Genomic DNA, 21394 nt, shown 5'->3' on the forward strand with positions numbered 1-21394 from the left:
AAAGCAAACATCACATTTGGAATATATGGTGGGTCCATCATCAGTTCTATATTTGAGGCGTTCAAATACTCATTCTTTACTTTACGGAATGAGCTGATGTGTTGTCGATATGAACGAGGACTTCTAAAACTCTATTTAAGCTTCTATTGACATACCAATACCTAAATAGTACAAATTTACAAATATAATTTATACCAAAACTTATAGACGATACCAGACTCGAACCTACGCTTCTCGAGGTCCATTCGAGTGCTCTTCCCAACTGAGCCAACCGTCCGAGTGACGCATCGACCGTAAATCTTGGTAAGTCTTGTTCAACTCTCAAGTTGTGGCTCGAGGTTCGAAACCTGCATTGTCCATAAATGGTACAATTCAAAGTTTTTTGTGTCAGTTATCATATTTCTTTTCACATACGACTTTTATAAAAATCGTCACAGAGATGATCATGCCCACTTCTAAATTCACAGAACCAGGAGGACTTAGACCTATGAGATGGAGCTACATCGCCAATGCCAATTGTATCTGGCAACTTTCTTGTTGACTTAAGCTACAATGAAATCTACAAATCATGGCCTGAAAATTCATAATGTACGTGATTTACAGCAAAGGCTCGAGTTAAAGTTTGTCGAGTTTTAGTTGGCACTATCGCCACACAATCTTCAAAACGATACCACAATGACAATCACAACAACTGGAATGGAACATACTCTGGGTGTGTTCTATTTTCAAATATTGCAATTATTTTTTAAATAATTCTATAACAAATGGCCAGTGCAGAAACTTTCAGTATGGCCCATATATATTTTAGATTTGATCTAGTTTTTAGTGTTCTATTATTAAGTACGTAAGTCCCATTTTTCTGTGTTTAATATTATAATATTAAAAAAACGTGTGGAAAAATTGTACAATAAAGTCGTGCTAGCGTTAAGTCTTAAGTAAAGGAACTGTAAATACTATAGTAGGTTTCTTGATAGAAATAAATGAGTCCATAATATATATATTTTTTTTCATTTTAAACAAAAAATTAACAAATATGGATACACTGGTAAATGCTGACGAAATTGCGGTTTCAGTAACAGTTATCTATAGAAATGAGAAAGAGCTCTTTTTTGTCTCAAATAATTACGATTAAAATGAAAAGGTATAAAAGGCATTTATTTTCTCAAAATTGATTCCTTTAGAATTCTTTTTGATGTGATTTCTAATACTACTACCGCTTCGGAAACGAATGGCGCTCTGCGATCTTTTTAATAAAATATACAATATTATACTGTCATTATTATTGCTATAAAATAATCATAATCTAGTTAGTCCCAGGCTGTCCGATATGTGATTTGACAAAACGTAAAAAAGGTAATAATATTTTATGAAATATGACAATGACTGTACATATGAAAACGGTCCAACACTATAATACGAATATCACAGGAAACATTTTGCGAAATTCCAACATTGAATATTATGTTCAATCGGTTTGAAATCATTTGTTCAATGAAGTTCTACTTCAGTCATATTTGAATATGGTATCAAGAATATATTTTGTAAGATATTTTTTGAAGTGAGTGATCTTTAGCCACGTTAGGCACTTTGTGGTAGGGGAAAACCGAGGCACACGCGATAAATAAATAATTAAAATAATAAATATCAATATAGTTAAACACTTTTTGGATCGGTGAAATCTCGTGAGTTCACGTGACCGAGATGCTTAAAGCAGTGTATCTGTAGCTATACAGCTGCCGTATTGTGCTAAATTAGTGCTGTGCATATCTTTTAAGTGAAATTGAATGGATTTCGTGAAAAGTTGTATAGTTATACTGCATTATTGAAATAGTGATTTTCTTTGATTAATATATCATTAAAAATAAGTTAATTAAGATAAATTAATAATTTAATTGTTTTTAAACATTATGAAATTCCAAATTTTTATACTAAAAGTTCTAAGTTTTCACTTCTATCGGCAATCTCTACAACTGTCAATTTTTTCTTGGTACTAACATATACAGCACGGGTAGTTTATATTATAGAGAAGAAGAAGTGATACTATACCTGTTATTCCCTGTGAACAACCAAACCAGCATAAAAGATGAGTAACATTGAAATAACTGCTTTATAAAATATATGAGGTTTTAAGTACTATTCTTAAACTACATTATTAAACAGAGTGGTAAGCGTTTTTGTAACGACATGCTAGGTGCAGAAAAGCTTCTGAATGGGGTCACTGAGCCAGGACTTCGATAAAATAATAACAATTATAAAGTGTAAATATGTAGCCTTTGAAAAAAATAATTTAATTAATATTAAAATTGTTATTTAATTTAAATCGAAGCCATGATCAGATGTTCAGAGTAAAGCTGCTATGTAATTTCGTTATCCAAGGCTTTTCTTTTGTATGAGTCCAAAAATCTAATGAAGTAGCCATAAAATAGAACAATGTTTAGTACAGTAAAAGAACAAAAGATAGTTGGTGGAATATTTTCAAAATTGTTCCAAGAGTCTATGCTGGATTTGTTCCCATAAAGAGATCAAAGGTGGTAATTAGGACAGTTGCCAAAATCTCTTTGAATAAATGGGCCATGGATTCGCAACGAACGTACGCCACCTGATGTTAAGTTTTCATCGGCGCTCATATTCTCTTGCAACAGCAGAGGATTCACAGGAGCGAGTTTTTAAAGAGCCAGCAACGCTCTTCGCTCAACGATTTCAAAATACGCGTACACCTTGTACCTTTTTTGGGTAGCTTCAAATGTCGTATTGTCCAGGAAACACCGCACAAGGCAGCTCATTTCCAAGCTTTGTTATACATGCAATAAATTCCCTTAAAAAGCACACTGGAGGAGCGCGACACATCCAGATGGTGGAGAAGATATCCTAATTTGTGGCGTGTTGTGCGAAGGTGGAATTCGGCGGCAGGAATCAGGTTCTGCGCTTTGAATAGCGCTAAAATATGGACTGGCGTTAAGTATTACCATGCTTTAATTAAATTAATTTAATTTGGCTTTAACATCTGGATGACCGCGAGGCTTAAAGGGAGGTTTTGTTGAAGTAGTCATAAACGCGCTCTGGGGGTTAAATTGGACAAGATCCAAATTACCCCATCCCGCGACCTTCTCAAGAGAAAGAGACCTGCATGGCCCGTGTATGCCGTATACAATATAAATACTTATTTTAACTTATTAATATTTTTTTTATATGAGTCATCGCAGTCTACACGCAGCCAGATGATGGATAGGTCCTGTCCTTCAAGAAAACTGAGGCGTCGAGAACAGACATCCTCCCTGACGTAAACGCACACGCCAGCCCGTGGTATAAAGGAGTGGTCCAAATTATACCCCGGGTATGAAAGGTAAGATGAATCAGCCGGGAGGATATCTGTGTCTCGGTTAAAAAGAGCAGGGCCGGCTTCGCTGTCTCCAGGTGAAAGTGGACGGCATTTAAATTTGAGCGAAGCCCCCTGATGTTGCAAAAGTCCACAGCGAGTGTGGAGGAGGGTGGTTTGAGCCTCCAGAATATAAGGGGCAGCCTGAGCAACCACTATTAGGTAAAGGCCCTAATTGTGGACGCCCGAGGACGGATTCTCCAGGGCTGCATAGCCTGGTACCGTCCTGGAGTAGTCTATTTTTAGTCCGTGCTGTCATTTGTATTTGGGAGGGGGGGTGTAGGCCTCCGGATACCCCACTCACCGGACGAAACACAGCGGCATAGCCGCTATTTCACGCTGGTTTCAAGTGAGGTGAGTGGTATGTCTCCGGGCGTGCCGGCTCGATTCTGTTGTGTCCGTGAGGACCGAACATGGCACTACCACTCCTATTTATTATCATCCTTATTTCAATTATCAGTAGCATTAAACTTATCCGGGCTTGTATTTTAACGTAAAATGAATAAGAGGAAAATAATTAATAATGATATGAAATAGTAATGATTTCATTCTCTAAAAGAATTGACCCTAAACGGAGCTTACATGCCAAAGATCCGCAACAAAGTTACATAACAGCTGTAGAACTAGCATGCTAGGAGCTAACATGGGGGACCTGTAGTGACGTAGACGAGGCGAAGGGGATTGCATGTCGAAAGCCGGGTCATGGGGACTAGCTCAGGTACCGACACACAATATCACATCAATAATATCTGAAACAATAGGAGTCTTGTTAACAATTATCTGCTAAGGCTATGTACACTTAAAGCAAAGCAATTTAAACAAGTGATAACCCTCTTATTCTAGGATTAATACACAAATAAAATTTGAAAAACAACAAAACTTTATGAACGATGCGGGACTCGAACCCACGACCTCCGGCGTTCCGTGCCGGTGCTCTAACCAACTGAGCTAACCGTTCGAGTGTCGTATCGCTATAAAATCTTGTATGCTTTGTTCAACTCTCAGGTTGTGGCTTCATCATGAAAGCAATTTACTAATTATTATAATACCCAATCTAAGACATTTTTAATACGCCAAGTACATGGCCTTAAGAAACTTTTAAATTATACATTTTTTAAACGTGCGTAAATAACCAAGCTAAGTAATACCTTTCTTACATTATAATAAATTATTAAATAACATACGTGTGATTAACTTTATTTATTTTAAGTGTTACTTTCCTGACGACTTTAACTTAATTCCTTTATTTTAATTTTTAATCTTATTAATATAACTATAAGTGAAAATTTGTAATTAGCCTTCAGTACTTAATTATATACTTAGCTACTTGTTAATAACCTAGCTGTAAGTATTTTTTTTATGGAAAAGGGGGACAAACGAGCGTACGGGTCACCTGGTGTTAAGTGACCACCGCCGCCCACAATCTCTAGCAACACCAGAAGAATCACAGGAGCGTTGCCGGCCTTTAAGGTATTAGTAGGAGTTGGCCGAAAAGAATAAAATAAAATAAAAATAGGATAAAAATGGGGTCTATAGAGCGTAGTTAGATTTTTCTCAGACTTTTCTTACGTTCCTTTAACGTTCGTTTTCTTTTCTTAGGCTCCTTTGCACCGGTTTCCGGCTTGATTATGGGTACCAAAACGGCGCCTATTTCTGCCGTGAAGCAGTAATTATGTAAGCATTACTGTGTTTCGGTCTGAAGGGCGCCGTAACTAGTGAAATTACTGGGCAAATGAGACTTGACAATATATATTTCAAGGTGACAAGCGCAGTTGTAGTGCCGCTCAGAAATCTGGGTATTCAGGTGAAATCGCAAAATGCGGCAACTATACTTCGCCCAAGTGGGCTTACTCGAGCCAGTCTCGAACAATGTGTGACGTTGACGTGCCACATGTTCTGTTAAACTTTGCTAACAACGGAATCTAAAATGCTGCGCTGCGTAATAATACTACAAGAAATAAGTAAGACACTGGGATCACATATCATCAGTAAGTATTTTGTATATTATTAATTTCAATGTAAAATAACACGAAGCGTATGTTACAAAATTTAAAAGATGCTATTGACTGTCAAGATGCCACGCACAGAAGCATCTAATAGTACCCGTAAAAAATCTATTGCTCTTAGTTAGTACGTTATCTAGTTGGAGCGCAGCGGAGACCAATCCTTAATCTAAGGTTGTAATGTTTTAATTAACAATAGAAGTATAGTCCTAGTAGGTTTAAATTTATTTTTATGGCAAATAATAAGCACGTCTTCATTAAACAATAGTGAAATGTAAATTTAAACATTTTTCAATAAAATAATTTATACAAATTCTAGTAGTGTAAGCGAGGCCAAAATATAATTTTGTCTATATTTTTATTGCTTAGTGCACGCTTGTGGAAATATTGTGTGTTTTTGCATTCCAATGGTTCAGAAAAAAATAAGTTTATTTAAATACTACGCTCCTGTTTTAGAAAATTTAAAAAGATTTATAGAAAGCAGCGACATCAAGCGTAAACGCGTAACGTATATTTCACAACCAAGGCTTACCCATGACTAAACATGAATGTTACTGATGCATAAAATACCCGCTAGATGTCACTACAGCGTTCTAATTGCTTAAGCTTCGAAACAGGACTGACTAGCTGGCGCTGTTCGGCGTAAGAGATTTACATTAATTACAGTAGATGGCTCTTTTATGTAATTGCAAATCTGATATCTTCTAGTGCGATAGCCGAAGTTAATATAGAGCGGTCATTTTTTAAGATAATAAGGTACGAGACGAGCAGGACGTTCAACTGGTGATAATTGATACGCCCTGACCATTTCAATGCAGTGCCGCTCAGGATGATTGAAAAACGCATAATTTCTGAGCGGCATTATAATAATTTCGCTCGTTACCTTGAGATTAAGTCTCATTTGCCCAGTTGCACTAGATACGGCGCCTTTCAGACTGAAAGACAATAACGCTTACACATTACTGCTTCACGGCAAAAATAGGCAATAATAGAAATAGAGAAACTTAAAAACATTTCATGTTGGACATTCTAAGCGCAACTCATTTGCGATTATTTTTCGGAAGGAAATTACGCTTTATAGTCTTGACACAGTTTCCGCTTTAAAAAGACAAAAGTAGTTGTAATATAGACCCTTACCATGAACATTTTGCATGTCGAGTTAGCCCGCAAATCTTTCCTTTCCGATCCGTCTCGCATTCGCCCTGACCATTCAAATCTTAAGCCCAATCCTTGAAAGTTTGTGGTCTGAATCAAGAATCCATTTCCCATGTTCAATTAATTATAAGTGGCATGTTCACGGGATGGTAGACCATCTGCGTTATTTGCTTTTGCGCATGATAATAAAACGGTATATGTCGTCTATCAGAAGGTGCTTCACTGAAAAGTGCAACCCAAGCACCAAAATACACAGCCAATAAAGAATCATTAACGAACTTGATTTTTTTTATTACTTTATGTTTATTATCCTATTAAAATATTGAAATTAATTAAATCCAAAATCTGCTAATTTATTGCGTCTAAGGGGGAAAAATGTTCGCCGGGGCAGCTAGTGAATTATAAATTAATGAAACAGCTGTCATCTAATTAAAATGTCATTAATATAATAAAACATTTAAGAAGATTCTATTTTATCCGATTTCGTTCCTGTTGCCGCCTCTTTGTTATACCTATATTAGTATCTCTTTAACTAACGCGCACTGTGAAATCGCGCGGCTTAAAATCCGAAAACTGAAGCTAAAATACAGGCAGGACGAATAGAATTCTTCGTGATTTATGACAGTATCTATCCAAGAAATAAGTAGACAACAACAAAAAAAAATTAAAATTAAGGAAATTGGTTGTGGGTTTTAATTCACTCAGATTTTTATTTGCAAAAGCGTGCGGCGATCATACAGTTTCTATAGAGCATGGCATACGAATAGAAGAACTACTTAACCGTAATCATAAAAAAAACAAAACTATAAAGTAAATAACTGAAATTTTTAAATTCTTAACAAACGACTTCGATATTTAAAAAACTTAAATTTAATCAATCTAACGTGTGCGTAACTCGCCTACGAGTTCCGATTGGCTACGCGTCGTATCAGTGCCTACGCTGGCGCGCGGCTACGAGATTACTAACAGTTATCCTATGATATTTTTAAGATAATGTTAAGGAAAATTGATTTATCTAGGTGAAAAATGTATTTTTGTAATTTTTTTATGATTACGGTAAAGTAATTGTTGTACCCATCCGATGACTAATTAATTTCGCCATTGTAACTCTACGCTAAATTACCAGTGGGATGTTCCATTGCACAGGAAGCCGGCTAGATTATGGGTAGGCATTAGGTATTTATTTTTCTCAAAATTGATTCCTTTAGAATTGTTTTTGATGTCATTTCTAATAAACTAGATACTACTACCGCTTCGGAAACAAATGGCACTCTGAGAGAGAAGAAGCGGCGCAAGAAACTCTCCCAGAATTCTTTTTTTGCGGTCTTTTCAACCACAACGGTGCCTATTTCTGCCGCGCAGCAGTAATGTGTAAACATTAATGTGTTTTGGTCTGAAGGACGCCATAGCTAGTTCTGTAAATTACTGTTCAAATGAGACTTAAGATCTTATATCTCAAGGAGACTAAACAATGTGGTAATATGTACTAGCACAGATTAGATAGATTAAGTAAGTACTACGTACTACAAAATTAGAAGTAAAGTTTGCTGCAGCGCTGGAAAGCGCTTATAGGGTATAGTCTTCCAGCGACTAAAACTTAGTAAACTTAAACACGTTTCCTTCAACGTAGTATAACAACATAATAACATTAACAGTCCTTTATACGTCTAGACAGCCTCTTGCTGTTTTAACAACGCATGATAACAGGCCAGGTTTATTACTTTAGTCTACATGACAAGCTACAAAGAACACTCGCGATATGTATGTCACTTTGTGCTAGCGTTCATGCGTTGCTGAAAATAGAGTATGATAATAGTGTCAAACATATCAATGATATGTTTGACACCTCCAACATACATTGCTATGCAGACGACAGCACTGGTGATGTCGTATACACAGGCCATGCAGGTCTCTCTCGGGAAATCGTTGACCAGTGGCGGGAGAAACTTGTGTCTTCTAACGAGTCCTCTCTCGAGAAGGTCGCGGAATGGGGTAAATTGAACCTTGTCCAATTTAATCCCCAGAAGACTCAAGTTTGCACGTTTACCACTCAAAAAACCCCATTTGCCGTATCACCGCTCTTCAAGCACACTTCCCTTACAGCCTCGCCTAGTATCGGAATACTGGGTCTCGAAATCTCGAGCAATTGCCAATTCCGTGGCCATCTGGAGGGCAAAGCCAAATTGGCTTCGAAGAAGCTGGCGGTCATTAATAGAGCACGGCAATACTTCAAGCCGGCCCTACTACATTCTAGCACTCTACAAAGCGCAGTTCCGGCCACACATGGAGTATTGCTGTCATCTCTGGTCTGGCGCACCCCAGTAGATACTGGGGCTCGATGCATGTGACCGCGTGCAACGCAGAGCAGCTCGAATTGTTGGGGACCCAGTGCTCTGTGAACAGCTGGATCACTTGGCGTTGCGTAGAGACGTTGCTTCATTGTGTGTCTTCTACCGCATTTATCACGGGGAGTGTTCCGAAGAGTTGTTTAACCTGATTCCTGCCGCCGAAATCTTCGCACGACACGCCACAAATTATTCCCACCATCTGGATGTGTGGCGGTCCTCCACAGTGCGGTTTTCAAGGAGCTTTCTTCCTCGTACTACTAAGCTGTGGAATGAGCTTCCTTGTGCGGTGTTTCCGGGACGATACAACCTTACATTCCTTAAAGGCCGGCAACGCTCTTGTGATTCCTCTGGTGTTGCAAGAGAATGTGGGCGGCGGTGATCACTTAACACCAGGTGACCCGTACGCTCATTTGTCCTCCTATTCCATAAAAAAAAAGACGATGATGTTAGACAAGTGGCAGAAATCACATGGAACAGAGTGGCTCAAGAAAGAAAAGAACGAAAAAGGTTGGAGGAGGCCTTTGCCGACTGGCAAACAGATCTAGGAAAGATAACCAAGCAACAAATATTAGTTTAAATTTATACATATCTATTAAGTTTAAGATTTTAATGCTAGTCCTTTACATAACTTTAAAAATTCCTTGTACTAAGAGATCTGAATAAAAGGCTATATTATTATTATTAATGTTAGAATATACAAGCTAGATCTGTGAAGTTTGAGCTGAAGAAACTTCATAGTTACAAGAGTTGGGACTCAAATCGTTTCCGCAAAATATAGACGTTTCATATAATTCCTAATAATATTCCAGTGAGCTTGTTACTCAACTCTTCAACTGCTTTATGCCCGGAGCCACTTTAAGCAACGAAGTTGCCACAAGTGCACGCCTTTGAGAGAGATTTTGCAAACATCATAGTTGCCAGTTGCACTTTTCAAAACTCTCTTGAATATTATAGCAATTTTAATTCTGTACAAGGTACTAGAGCGATCTATTCGTTTCAACTACAAGGATTTATAAGTTAGATATTAATGAGCTGCGTTGAAAGCTTTGCAAATGATTTACGATTCATACCTTTTTTTTATGAAAATAAGGGACGAGACGAGCAAGAAGTTCAGCTGATGGCAATTGACACACCCTGCCCATTACAATGCAGTGCCGTTCTGGATTCTTGAAAAACACAAAAATTCTGAGCTGCATTACAATTGCGCTGGTCACCTTGAGACATAAGATGTTAAGTCTCATTTGTCAATGTTTACACATTACTGCTTCACGGCAGAAATAGGCGCCGTTGTAGTACCTATAATCTAGCCGGCTTCCTGTGCAAAGGAGCATCAGTCTATTAAATAATTAATTGCTTATTATAAATAGTCTCATAAACAGCCCATCTTTTTCTAGAAACACTTAAAATTATTATTGGCCACAAAAACTTTGAGAGGATTTTAATGTATATTTCAAAGCCAGAATTTAAGATATTATTATTGTTATAATGGTCCCTATCAGGAAATTGCAGCTTGTTTTGTGTTTGCTTAGGCCACAAGCAAACAATAATTGAAACGAGATTTGCTTATTTGAGCCATATATTTATAGCATTGTTTATACAAGTGTGTGTATATAAGATGATCTAATATAAATTGAATTAAAATTTAAAATGCTTTTTGAATTTAGTGTTTTGTTAAACGAAGAGGTGATAGAACCGGTGGAATCTGCTTTATTTCTTGGCATAACTCTAGATTCCAAATTACATTGGCACCCCCATATTGAAGGATTGGCGAACAGAATTCTGCAGCATACGCGGTTAAAAAGATTAGACACTTAACTGACATAGATACGGTGCGACTAATATACTTTAGTTATTTCCATAGTATTATGTTCTATGATATATTGCTATGGGGCAACGCTGCCGATATTAATACAATATTTGTGCTAAAGAATCATTGAGAGCAAAATTCAAAGAAATTAACATCTTGACTGTTGCTTCTCAATATATTCTTGATAATATAATGTATGTTCATAGGCACATAAGTGAATTTGCTAGAAGTTGTCATAACCATTATTGCCGTGATATATCTAAATTGCCGTTATCTATCCAAACAATTCATCGAATAACGAGTCAAAAACGCGGTTTAAAACCTAAAACGTTGCTACTAATTAATGGCTACACCTTATTGAGTCGTAAAGGTATCAAAAAATTATCAAATGAAGTACTTCCAAATGATGATTCTGTGATTTTGTAAATTTATTTTTTTTATATGAAAAAAACGTTATTTGCGTTTCAGTCTATCTCCCGTGATATCAAAAGCTTCTAGAACGATAACTAAAATGCCGTTGCATATAGCGTAACGGCGTTTTAGTGTTTCTTTTACATAAAAAAATATTGCCTATCATAACGCTAAAATAAATCACCTTACCGATTAATTAAAACGTCGTTAAGGTACATAACGTCGTTTTAGATTATCAATGATACTTTTCAAAACAGCTTTATGTGACACTTTAGTACGATTAAGGGCCGTTAAGTCTAGAAAACTAAAAACAATTATATATTTTATAAGAAAATTCTTGCTAAAATGCGCCTAAGCTTATAACTTAACGGTATTATAGCGAAGTAATATAAAAGTAGATAGTGCAACAAATCTTACAAAATTAAGTGAAGTGTAACAGTAAAAAACAGCTTTTGTATCAAAATCAAAAATTTAATATTTTTAAGCATGTGTATATGTAACTTTGTTGTTATTCACTTTGTTATTAATTCAGTAACTTTGTTGATATTCACTTAAAACTAGATTAACAGCTTCATGTCCTTAAATCACATCAATTATTTGTACTTTAAATTTCAACATATTTTATCACTTACAAATATATTTAAAAGTCGTGTTTAAATAAAAAATACCTAACTAAAAACTTAAATGTTACAATAATTGAAATGAGATCTGAGAAAATTAATTACTAAATAACATAAATTTGAGTTTCTTTATTAAAAAATCAATTCAATAAGTAAATCATATGAAATATATTCCAAAACTTATAACTAAGAAAACACGTGACATAAATTAATCAGTCTCAATAAACTTCCATTACGACTATTTTTTAATTCTGTCAGAACTTGTACTTGAAGTTATATTTTCCTTTGTCGGTAAGTTTTTCCAAAATAACAGTTTGTGAGGGGGTATTATGTTAGATAATTTGTCAAGTATATCAGCTTTTCTTTTAGGTTCTATACATTTTGGTTCAGTCCTGTATTCTAATGTCATTATATTTGGATTTTTATCGTTCATGAAACGGAGTGGTGTATATTCATCATCAAAATTATTCTTGTACATGAGATAAGCCCTCGGGTTAGATGTTTGGATTCTTCCGTCTGACACATAACTTGGAATATTCAAAAAGTTTTCTGGTGACATAGACTTTACAATTACTTTTGACTTATTAATAGAAGCTACACACTCTTCAAAATCAGAAAAATCGTAAAATTTCCTTTTTTCTTCATCGCCAACTTTACCTGATGGTGTACTTGATCACTACTCATGAAAGTATACCCTGGTTCAAAATAAAATAGTGTAATCTTTTCCGTAGAAATGGCGTCCCTGTTAACCAAATGTATGAACATGGAGTATAATAGCCAATTTTTGTTTTGCGCCCTGCAATTATCAAGCCGGAGATGTACTTTAGTAACATCCCTATTTCTCAAAAGAAAATGATAAAATGCGGACATAATGTCTTCTTGTTTTCTGCCTGCAATGCCATCATGCCAGATAACCGTGAGAGGCTTTGATTCGGTGGTGATCTTGCCAAGTGGAGCAAAGGTCTGATTGTAAGCTGTAAGGCGCTGACAGAAAATTGCAGCTTTAAACGTCTCTCACCTGGGTAACATTATAACTTTTTCGAGATCTGCGCTATAGTACACTTGTGCACTATTTTGTGGTTCCTCTTTATGTGCTTTATACAGCTCCCGTGCCTTTTTGTATCTTTGGTGATGTTTATCCCAATCCGAACAAACTGTACACTCTGTAACTCTCTGTATAGTCGCGTCATGTGATGTATCCTTTTTGTGAAAAAATTTTTTTTTTGTTAACCTTTGAGACACAAAAGGCATTGGACTATCGGGTATTTCATTACTAGAATCAGATGGACAGTAATCTTTATCACGAACGGAGTCGTCTGAATCAAAATCAATTGACTTGTTTAATATACCATGTTCAAGCGGAGATGTGTCCACGGGCATTAATTCATTGCATGTTAAATCAATTTCGATAGGTGTGTTGACGAGATGTTGTGTAACTGTTGGGCGGACTGTATTTTCATTGCAAAAAACTCGTATTAAACTATTTGTGTTTAAACTCAACAAATGATGGGAGTTGTATGTCGTTGCGGTCTCACAAAAAGTGTCAAAAACGCTGCAGGTCATTGAGTATGGTCTGGCATAAATACTGTCAACATTGTTAAGTCCAGGCTCGGGTTCATTAAAATTTTGATTCTCAAAGTGATTGTTTGATGGCATTTCATAAGGACTCATAGGCATTACTTAACCAAATGTAAAAATTTTTTCGCTCTCTGGGAAAAAGCAGAATTGCTGTAACAATTAAAAAAATATATCAATTGGTAGGTCCTAACAAATAGTTATATTTGTACGTAAAAATGTAAATATGAGTTTAATGACAGTGCGTGCATATAACAAACTAAAAATATTCTTAATCAACAAATTTGTTACATACATTAATCTTATAAAATATAATGTTAAGTAAAAAGAAATAAAAATTGGCATACCTTATATCGTGATCAACCATCGCGTCGGAATTGACGGGAACAATTATTATGGAATCACGCGTCCTTCTCCAACAAGCGCTTGCGCCGTTATACGGCTCAAAATTTTCCCCGAACGACCTGTGACATCGCATTTCGTACGCGATTATTATTACATGCCCTCCCCCCGCGAGAGCAGATAGCGGCATTGTTGTGTACTGATGTAGGATAACTGCGTTTTAGTGTAACTGTTACAGGCAAATATTTCTAATTTGATTTTGGGAATACCATTACTGGCTTGTAACAATACGAAAACTTCAAATATAAAATCATCACATATTAACCTTTAAAGCCGTTAAGCGGCGTTAAAGACATTGATGTCTAGCTTTTTCAGTTAACGACATTATTAGTTAACATAGTTAAACAGTTATATGAAAAAAAATATAACTTTACTTTTACATCTTTAAAGTGTACGAAAAATGGTTAGCCGCAATCTAGAGAAAAAACCTAACGAAAATTTTTTAAGAAAAATATGAGATATAGAACATTAGCGGCTGTGTAGACTCACAAAGTTACTTAACGGCATTCTTAGTAAATTTATGAAAATAGTCTAATTTAACGGCATTTTTAGCATAACTATTTCAAAAACTAATAAAGTTATAGAAATCCCGCAAATACAGATGGATAGAGATTTTTTCTCTCATTAGTTTGGACTCATAAAGTAAAAATCTTCCTTATGTGGGATAACGGCATTTTAGTTATACCACGGCAGTTGATAATGTTAATACCAGGAACAGACATAAAGTTATAATGCTTACTACTCGGCTAAGTCGAGTTAGTCAGTCTTTTGTAGGGCGATGTATATGCTCTTACAACAAGATCCCCGAAAATGTTCAAAACAAAAGTATTACGTTTTTCAAAAGAATTGTTAAAAAAACGTTTGTGTGGTAAAAGCTACTATAATCCATTCAGTGCTTTTATGTAAGCTACATCACCTATTCATGGTAATCTTCACAGATGGCTCACATCTTATTTATCAAATCGTACGCAACTAGTTGCGTTGAGTGGCTTCGAGTCAGTTCCATTTCTTGCTAGCTCTGGTGTGCCTCAAGGCTCAAATCTAGGTCCTTTGCTTTTTTTGGCATTTATAAATGACTTATTATCCAATATTCGATGTGAGTGTCTGGCGTACGCCGATGATATAAAAATATTTCGTAAAATAAACGGTCCAGAAGACTGCTCATTGCTGCAAAGGGACATCGAGACTATTTGGCAGTGGTGTAAAAGTAACCGCATGATGCTGAATATAAAAAAGTGTCAACTGATTACATTTACTCGCAAGAAAAATCCATTTGTTCATGATTATGTTATCGACGGTAATGTTCTAGATCGTGTGAATGTGATAAGGGACTTGGGCGTCATCTTTGACTCGGATTTATCCTTCAAAAGCCATTACGATGATATTTGTTCAAAGGCAAATAGGATGTTTAGCTTTGTTATAAGAATCGCCAGACCATTTAAACAGGAAAACTCCTGGATATTATTATACAAAGGTTTAGTGAGAAGTATCCTGGAGTATTGCTCAGTGATTTGGTCTCCAATTTATAATGTTCACCGTGATAGAATAGAGTCAATTCAGCAGCGGTTTGTAAGAGTTCTCTGTAGCAGGTTGGGTGTTAGACGTAAAATTCCCGAATACTCTGAGCGCTTACGTAAATTTAACTTGCATAATCTTGATAAACGGAGATGGGTATCTGATATGTGCGTCTTACATAACATTGCGAATGGTTTTATGGATAGTCATCTATTAAGTTTGATAAACTTTAAAGTTCCAACACGATCTGTGCGTATTCCATGTTTATTTTCGATCAATTCCTCAAATAATAATGTATCGCATAACAACCCGATTATGAGAATTTGTAGAGAATTTAACGAAGTGTGTGCTGATTTTGATATATTCTTTGCAAATGTAAACATTTTTAAAAATACTCTTTATAAAACTTTCTAGTTTATATAAAATAATTTAATGTTTAACTAAATTTCGTTATACTGTAATTACTATTGTGTCCACTTATTAATTTTTAATTTTTTTTTACTGTATTTGGTGAATGATGTGTACAATTTTAATTGGATCTCAGGATCATAAAAATATGCTGTACTTGTTATTAGATGATAGTTTTATCTTGTTATCTGTTATTGTACCTACTTGTAAATAAATAAATAAATAAATAAATAAATAAATAAATAAATAAATAAATAAATAAATAAATAAATAAATAAATAAATAAATAAATAAATAAATAAATAAATAAATAAATAAATAAATAAATAAATAAATAAATAAATAAATAAATAAATAAATAAATAAATAAATAAATAAATAAATAAATAAATAAATAAATAAATAAATAAATAAATAAATAAATAAATAAATAAATAAATAAATAAATAAATAACATAAATGACTTTCTTAATGATACCACAGATTGGGAATGGAGTGACCGCCCTCAGTCTACTAAATAATAAGTTTAATTGTACAATTTTACTTTGTAAACATATTTTTTCGATGAAAAAAAAAGCCCGCTGAGTTTGTTGCGCCCGTTCTTCTCAGGTCTGAGGCATTAATCTTGGAATGGGTGGAAGTTTTTGACTTTCAATAAGTGATGTCACATTCTATTTTGAATAAAAATATTTGAATTTGAATTTGTCATGTTATATATATTTGTATCAGGACGACTATGGTAATCATCGGTTCCTACACATTCTTACAATAGTATTACTGGTTCCAGACCATAGGAATCTAAATCAGAACGTAGAAATATAATGTGTTAATTTCTAGCGTAACGACCGTGGCTTGTGTAAATAAACATTACATTGCTACGTACGCTTCTAACGCTCCAGATATAGAGGAACTTGAGACGCAATGGTGTGAAAATAGAAAGAAAGTAAGAAACTGTATTTATCATTTAATTTGAAAAAGCAGCAGTTTACTAGTTACTTACCGAGTAAATATCATATTTTAGTTTGCATAGTTGCAGGTTGTAGAAGATTTTCCTCGGTTAGACATATTGAGATACACAATGTTTATGCGCTCTTTGGTAACCAATTACATACTGGTGGTCTATAAGACACCTACTCGAATGTTTACGCGGCTATGTCATTTTTATTTACATTTCTATGTTCCAGACCGATAGTCTTCTTGGTGGTGATTGATATCACCAAAGACAACGATATCATGCAAATTGCCGAAACCCAAAATTTCCAACTAAAATGGAAACTTAATGGTATCTCGTTAAATACAGTTCATTTCGATGATAACTTGAAAGTAGTATACTTGTACTAATACTAAATTTATGACTCTTTATAAAGGCAACATTTTATGATAATTTACATTTTTAAGTATTCACATAAGGGGTTACTTGTCCTTAACAGCCTGTATTTAGAGTTTAGATGAAATTCTGTTTAATCTTAGAAAATCCTAAAATAAATACGGCAAAAATTGAGCAAAAATCAAACAATACATCCATATCAACATTTAAGGAAAATAATATTCGTCTAAAAGCGGCCTTTAGCGAACCATCAAGTATATGAATTAAGATTGCAGACACCGAGTCATAATATAAAAGAATTTACTCACATTTTGCCTAAAAGATATCAACGAGATCTCCGGCTCGAAGGACCAGGGACACATCTGAAACAAATAAAAAAAGGTTTTAAGAAGCGTTTAGATTACATTTATTATAATAAAAAGGGGCGATGACCGATGGTAGTTGATGCGTCTTTCCCCTAACAATACGATAAAACTTAATAGTAGGTATATTACACTACAAGGGCTGAAAGTTTGACATTCTGCGCGTCATATCAATGTTGTTCATAATGTCAATGTATGATCACCTAAATGCTCGTGCTTTTGTTTTGTTTTCTTTTTAAATATATAAAATTAATATTTGTATGTAGTTTTAAGTTGTTTCCTTTTTCTTTTATAATAAGTATTCCACTTATAATTTATAAAATATTATATATCCCGACGATCTTTTGTACACGGTAGAACTCGAATGAGTTTATGTATGTACAAGAATATTGATATTTATATGTTATTTGTTAAATGAATAATTAAAATAATAATCATAATATTGCCATACTTTTACATAATTCAACTTGCCTAAGACAAGGCATATCCTGTGCTTTAGGTGGGATGGTAGATATTAATTTCAGTTAAAATGGCATAAAAGGAATTTATTTTCTCAAAATTTATTCCTTTTGAATTATTTTTGATGTAATTTCTAATATATTAGATACTACTACCACTTCGGAAATAAATGGCGCTCTGAGAGAGAAGAAGCGGCGTAAGAAACTCTCCAGGATTCTTTTTTTGCGCTCTTTTTAATGAAATACACAATATTGTGCTGTCATTGCTATTGCTATAAAATAATCACAATCTAGTCCCAGGCTGTCGGATCACTTAGATATTCAGCTGTGTTGTAGTAGGATTTACGACAGAGCCATTTGATTATAAGACATTTAAATTTATTTATAGATAATCCCTGAACAGTGGTTGGGACTTTATTATAAAAGTGTACCCTTAAAGCTATTATGTATCTTATAAAGCCTACTAGAATAAGTTACAGGCAATCCCTTATTGCTAGTGTTATAATCATGAATCACTATTAAGAGCAAAAAGGTGACGATTTTTGTGAACGTACATTAAATTTTCATAAATGTACTGACAATGAACAGTCACAATATTTATTTCTTTAAATTTTTCTGTGAGAGACTGTATATAACCAAGCTGATAAATTACACGAACAGCTCTCATTTGCAGAGCAAACACTATATCAATATCAGTAGCATGACCCCACAGTAAAATACCGTACGGCATAATTCTGTGAATATAACTGAAGTAAAGTTGTAGGTAAAGTTAAAGTTAGGCACGCTAATTAAAGCGTTCTTTGCTGAAATATCTTTCACAATAATCCATTAAGGGTAGGTTTTAACATTTATAGTGGTATTTATATTATAATGTAGACCAAACATAAAACGGGGCGACCGCCTGTTGCGCTGTTAACGGTCGAGAATAATAGCGCAGTAAATTGCAACTGTTACAACCAACAATTTAAGAATACAACTGTAGACTATTTATGTTAACTACTTTAAATCTATAAAAAAAAGTGTGTGTGTCAGCTCCGACGCACGACTGGAGTTTACTCCTCAAGAACGATTGTCTTTGAACAGCTTCTAAACAAAATAAAGTCCAAAGGAGTCGGTTACAAACAGACATACAGCAGAAGCTATAAAAGCGAATTAATAAACAAATATAGATATTAAAAAGATTAAGTAATAGGTTAGGTTAAAAATTGTCTATTTAATACGCTCCATATTAAATTAAATATTTAATTAGGTGCATAGCTCATTAAATTTGTAAGAACTATATTGATAATTCAATATTTATTAAATACAAAGCACTCATGTTTATATATACAATACATGTCATATTAATGTATGAATTGTAACTTACTTAGTACCCACGTGCTTATCAGATTTTCCGCCACTATTATTTACACCACTTTCTTCCATAATTTAACGAAATTTTCACTTAACTTTATGAAAGGATAATACTAAATCAATTTCAATAATATAATAAAGCTTCAAAATACAAGAAAAGAAAAATAATTTTTGCTATCCGTATCACTGCAATACAACTAATATAGGTACCGAGCGTCTCGATCATAGGTTCTCAACATGGGCGATAACGCCCCCCCGTAGGCGTTTGAGACTTTCGGGGGAGCAGTAGAAGACCTAGAGAATATTAGGGGGCATTGAGATGGCGCAGATGTGGCGTGGGTAGATTAAAAAATATAGTCTATAAAGGCAAAAAAATACACGAAAATACTCTAGAAAAAAACATATTCTCAAAGTGGGCGGTGAGCAAAACAAGGTTGAGAAACTATGGTCTAGACTGTCACGCCAATTGAAAAGTGAAAGGTGCACGAGAAATGATGCACACCAAAAACGTTACTATCCCATTTGATGAGTAGGTTTTACTCTCCATATTTTTTTCATACCGGGCACCTTATATGAAAATCGATTCTTAAGGAGTAAACTCCAATAGTAAATAGAGAGCTCGTTTATCGGTTATACTGCAAAAACTACTTAACCGATCGGTTAGTCTGTTTGTATCTCATAAGCCGCAATAGTACGACAGTTGACATTTTTAGCAGATTTGTGTAGGTCCGTAACTGTTGCTGCTGTAACATAACAGTACCTGGACGACCGAGCCTTGCTCCGATTTTTAAGAAGCTACAACACTTGAACAAAATAAACGAATAGGAAACCTGGATTCGAACCGGGGTCTTCTGCTTTCCGGATCACTCAATGTCCCTGAACGAACCCTGTGTGAAATTGAGATAACTATCCTTACGTAAAAACCTAGGTGTGAGGAAAAGACGGAATAGATGAGGACCATGAAACCGTTATGAAACAATTTAGTATCCATTAGTCTCCTGCCAAATTGGACCGCGTTTTAATTTTAGTATTTTTATCGTTATTGTTCTATGTTTTAACTTATATTAATTAAAAATATAATGATGTCGTGTTCTGTATTAGATTGTGTTGTTAAATATAGCAACAATTCAACTAAAGAAACATTTCTAAGGTTAATACTGATACTTCTATACTACTTTCGTGATGGTTTTATTTTCGTAGAACATCTTATATTTGTATTAAAACTTTTAAATGACAAGATTGACTGTCCTCAGCTTTTGAATAAAATTAATTTTCGTGTCCCTAGTAGATATCCCCGGAAGCAAATTATTCCGCTAGTTCCACCGGTTCGAAGATGTATGTTTGGAGCGAACTCTCCTATTCCTAGGCTGTGCAAGATGGTAAACATATATAGCGATTACATCGATATTAATTTCACGACTTCTGTCCATACAGTTCGTAAATTATTTGTATGTAAGTTTCGTGAATAAAATGTAGTTATAATAATTATGTTTCTTAGTTTTACAATATATATATAATAATCTTAAATAATAATAATTTAAAACCAAATCATTTAACCATTATTACTTGTTAGCGTATATTTTTTTTTCCTCTTAAACTAATATTTACGTTGTGAAAATTATTAAAGCATGTGGTAGATACCTGTAATTGTTTGTTACATTAAGCACATTATATTTAGTCTGTATTATAAATATATAACGCATCAATGTAAACAAATGTTGGTATTTCTAAATAAATAAATAAACATGCGAGCGATTCGTTCTAGTATGCCTCAGACCGGAGAAGTACGGCCGCTAGAAACTCAGCGGGCTTCTGTTTTTTTTTTCATAAAATATCAAAACAATGTATTATCGTACAATGAAATTTATTATTTAATAGCCTGAGGGCGGCCGTTCTATCCCCAATCTGTTTTATCATCAAGTATTTCATTTATGTTATAGTAACTTTTACCATACAAAGTTTTTTTAACAATAGCTATGTATAAGTACATTCTGTTATATCTTTTTTTTATGAAAATAAGGGACGACACGAGCAGGACGATCAGGTGATGGTAATTGATACGCCCTACCCATTACAATGCAGTGCCTCTCAAGATTCTTGAAAAACCCAAAAATGCTCGTCACCTTGAGAAATAAGATGTCAAGTCTCATTTGCCCAGTAATTTCACTAGCTACGGCGCTCTTCAGACCGAAACACAGTAATGTTTATACATTACTGCTTCACGGAAGAAATAGGTGCCATTGTCGTACCCATCATTTAGCCGGCTTCCTATGG

General features: G+C 34.6%; 1 protein-coding gene across 1 annotated transcript in view; it reads right to left on the reverse strand.

The window, feature by feature from the left end:
• Positions 1-21394, reverse strand: part of LOC126974057 (uncharacterized) — a 236362-nt gene that overhangs the window by 154959 nt on the left and 60009 nt on the right. The window contains exons 2-3 of the mRNA XM_050821441.1: positions 17256-17309; positions 4029-4125 (exon numbers count right to left, since the gene is read on the reverse strand). Coding sequence (XP_050677398.1) covers positions 4029-4063 — 35 coding nt within the window. The 5' untranslated portion in view covers positions 4064-4125; positions 17256-17309. The remainder of the gene's footprint in view (positions 1-4028; positions 4126-17255; positions 17310-21394) is intronic.

Source organism: Leptidea sinapis, chromosome 31 (assembly GCF_905404315.1).
Source record: "Leptidea sinapis chromosome 31, ilLepSina1.1, whole genome shotgun sequence".
NCBI classification, from domain to species: Eukaryota; Metazoa; Arthropoda; class Insecta; order Lepidoptera; family Pieridae; genus Leptidea; species Leptidea sinapis.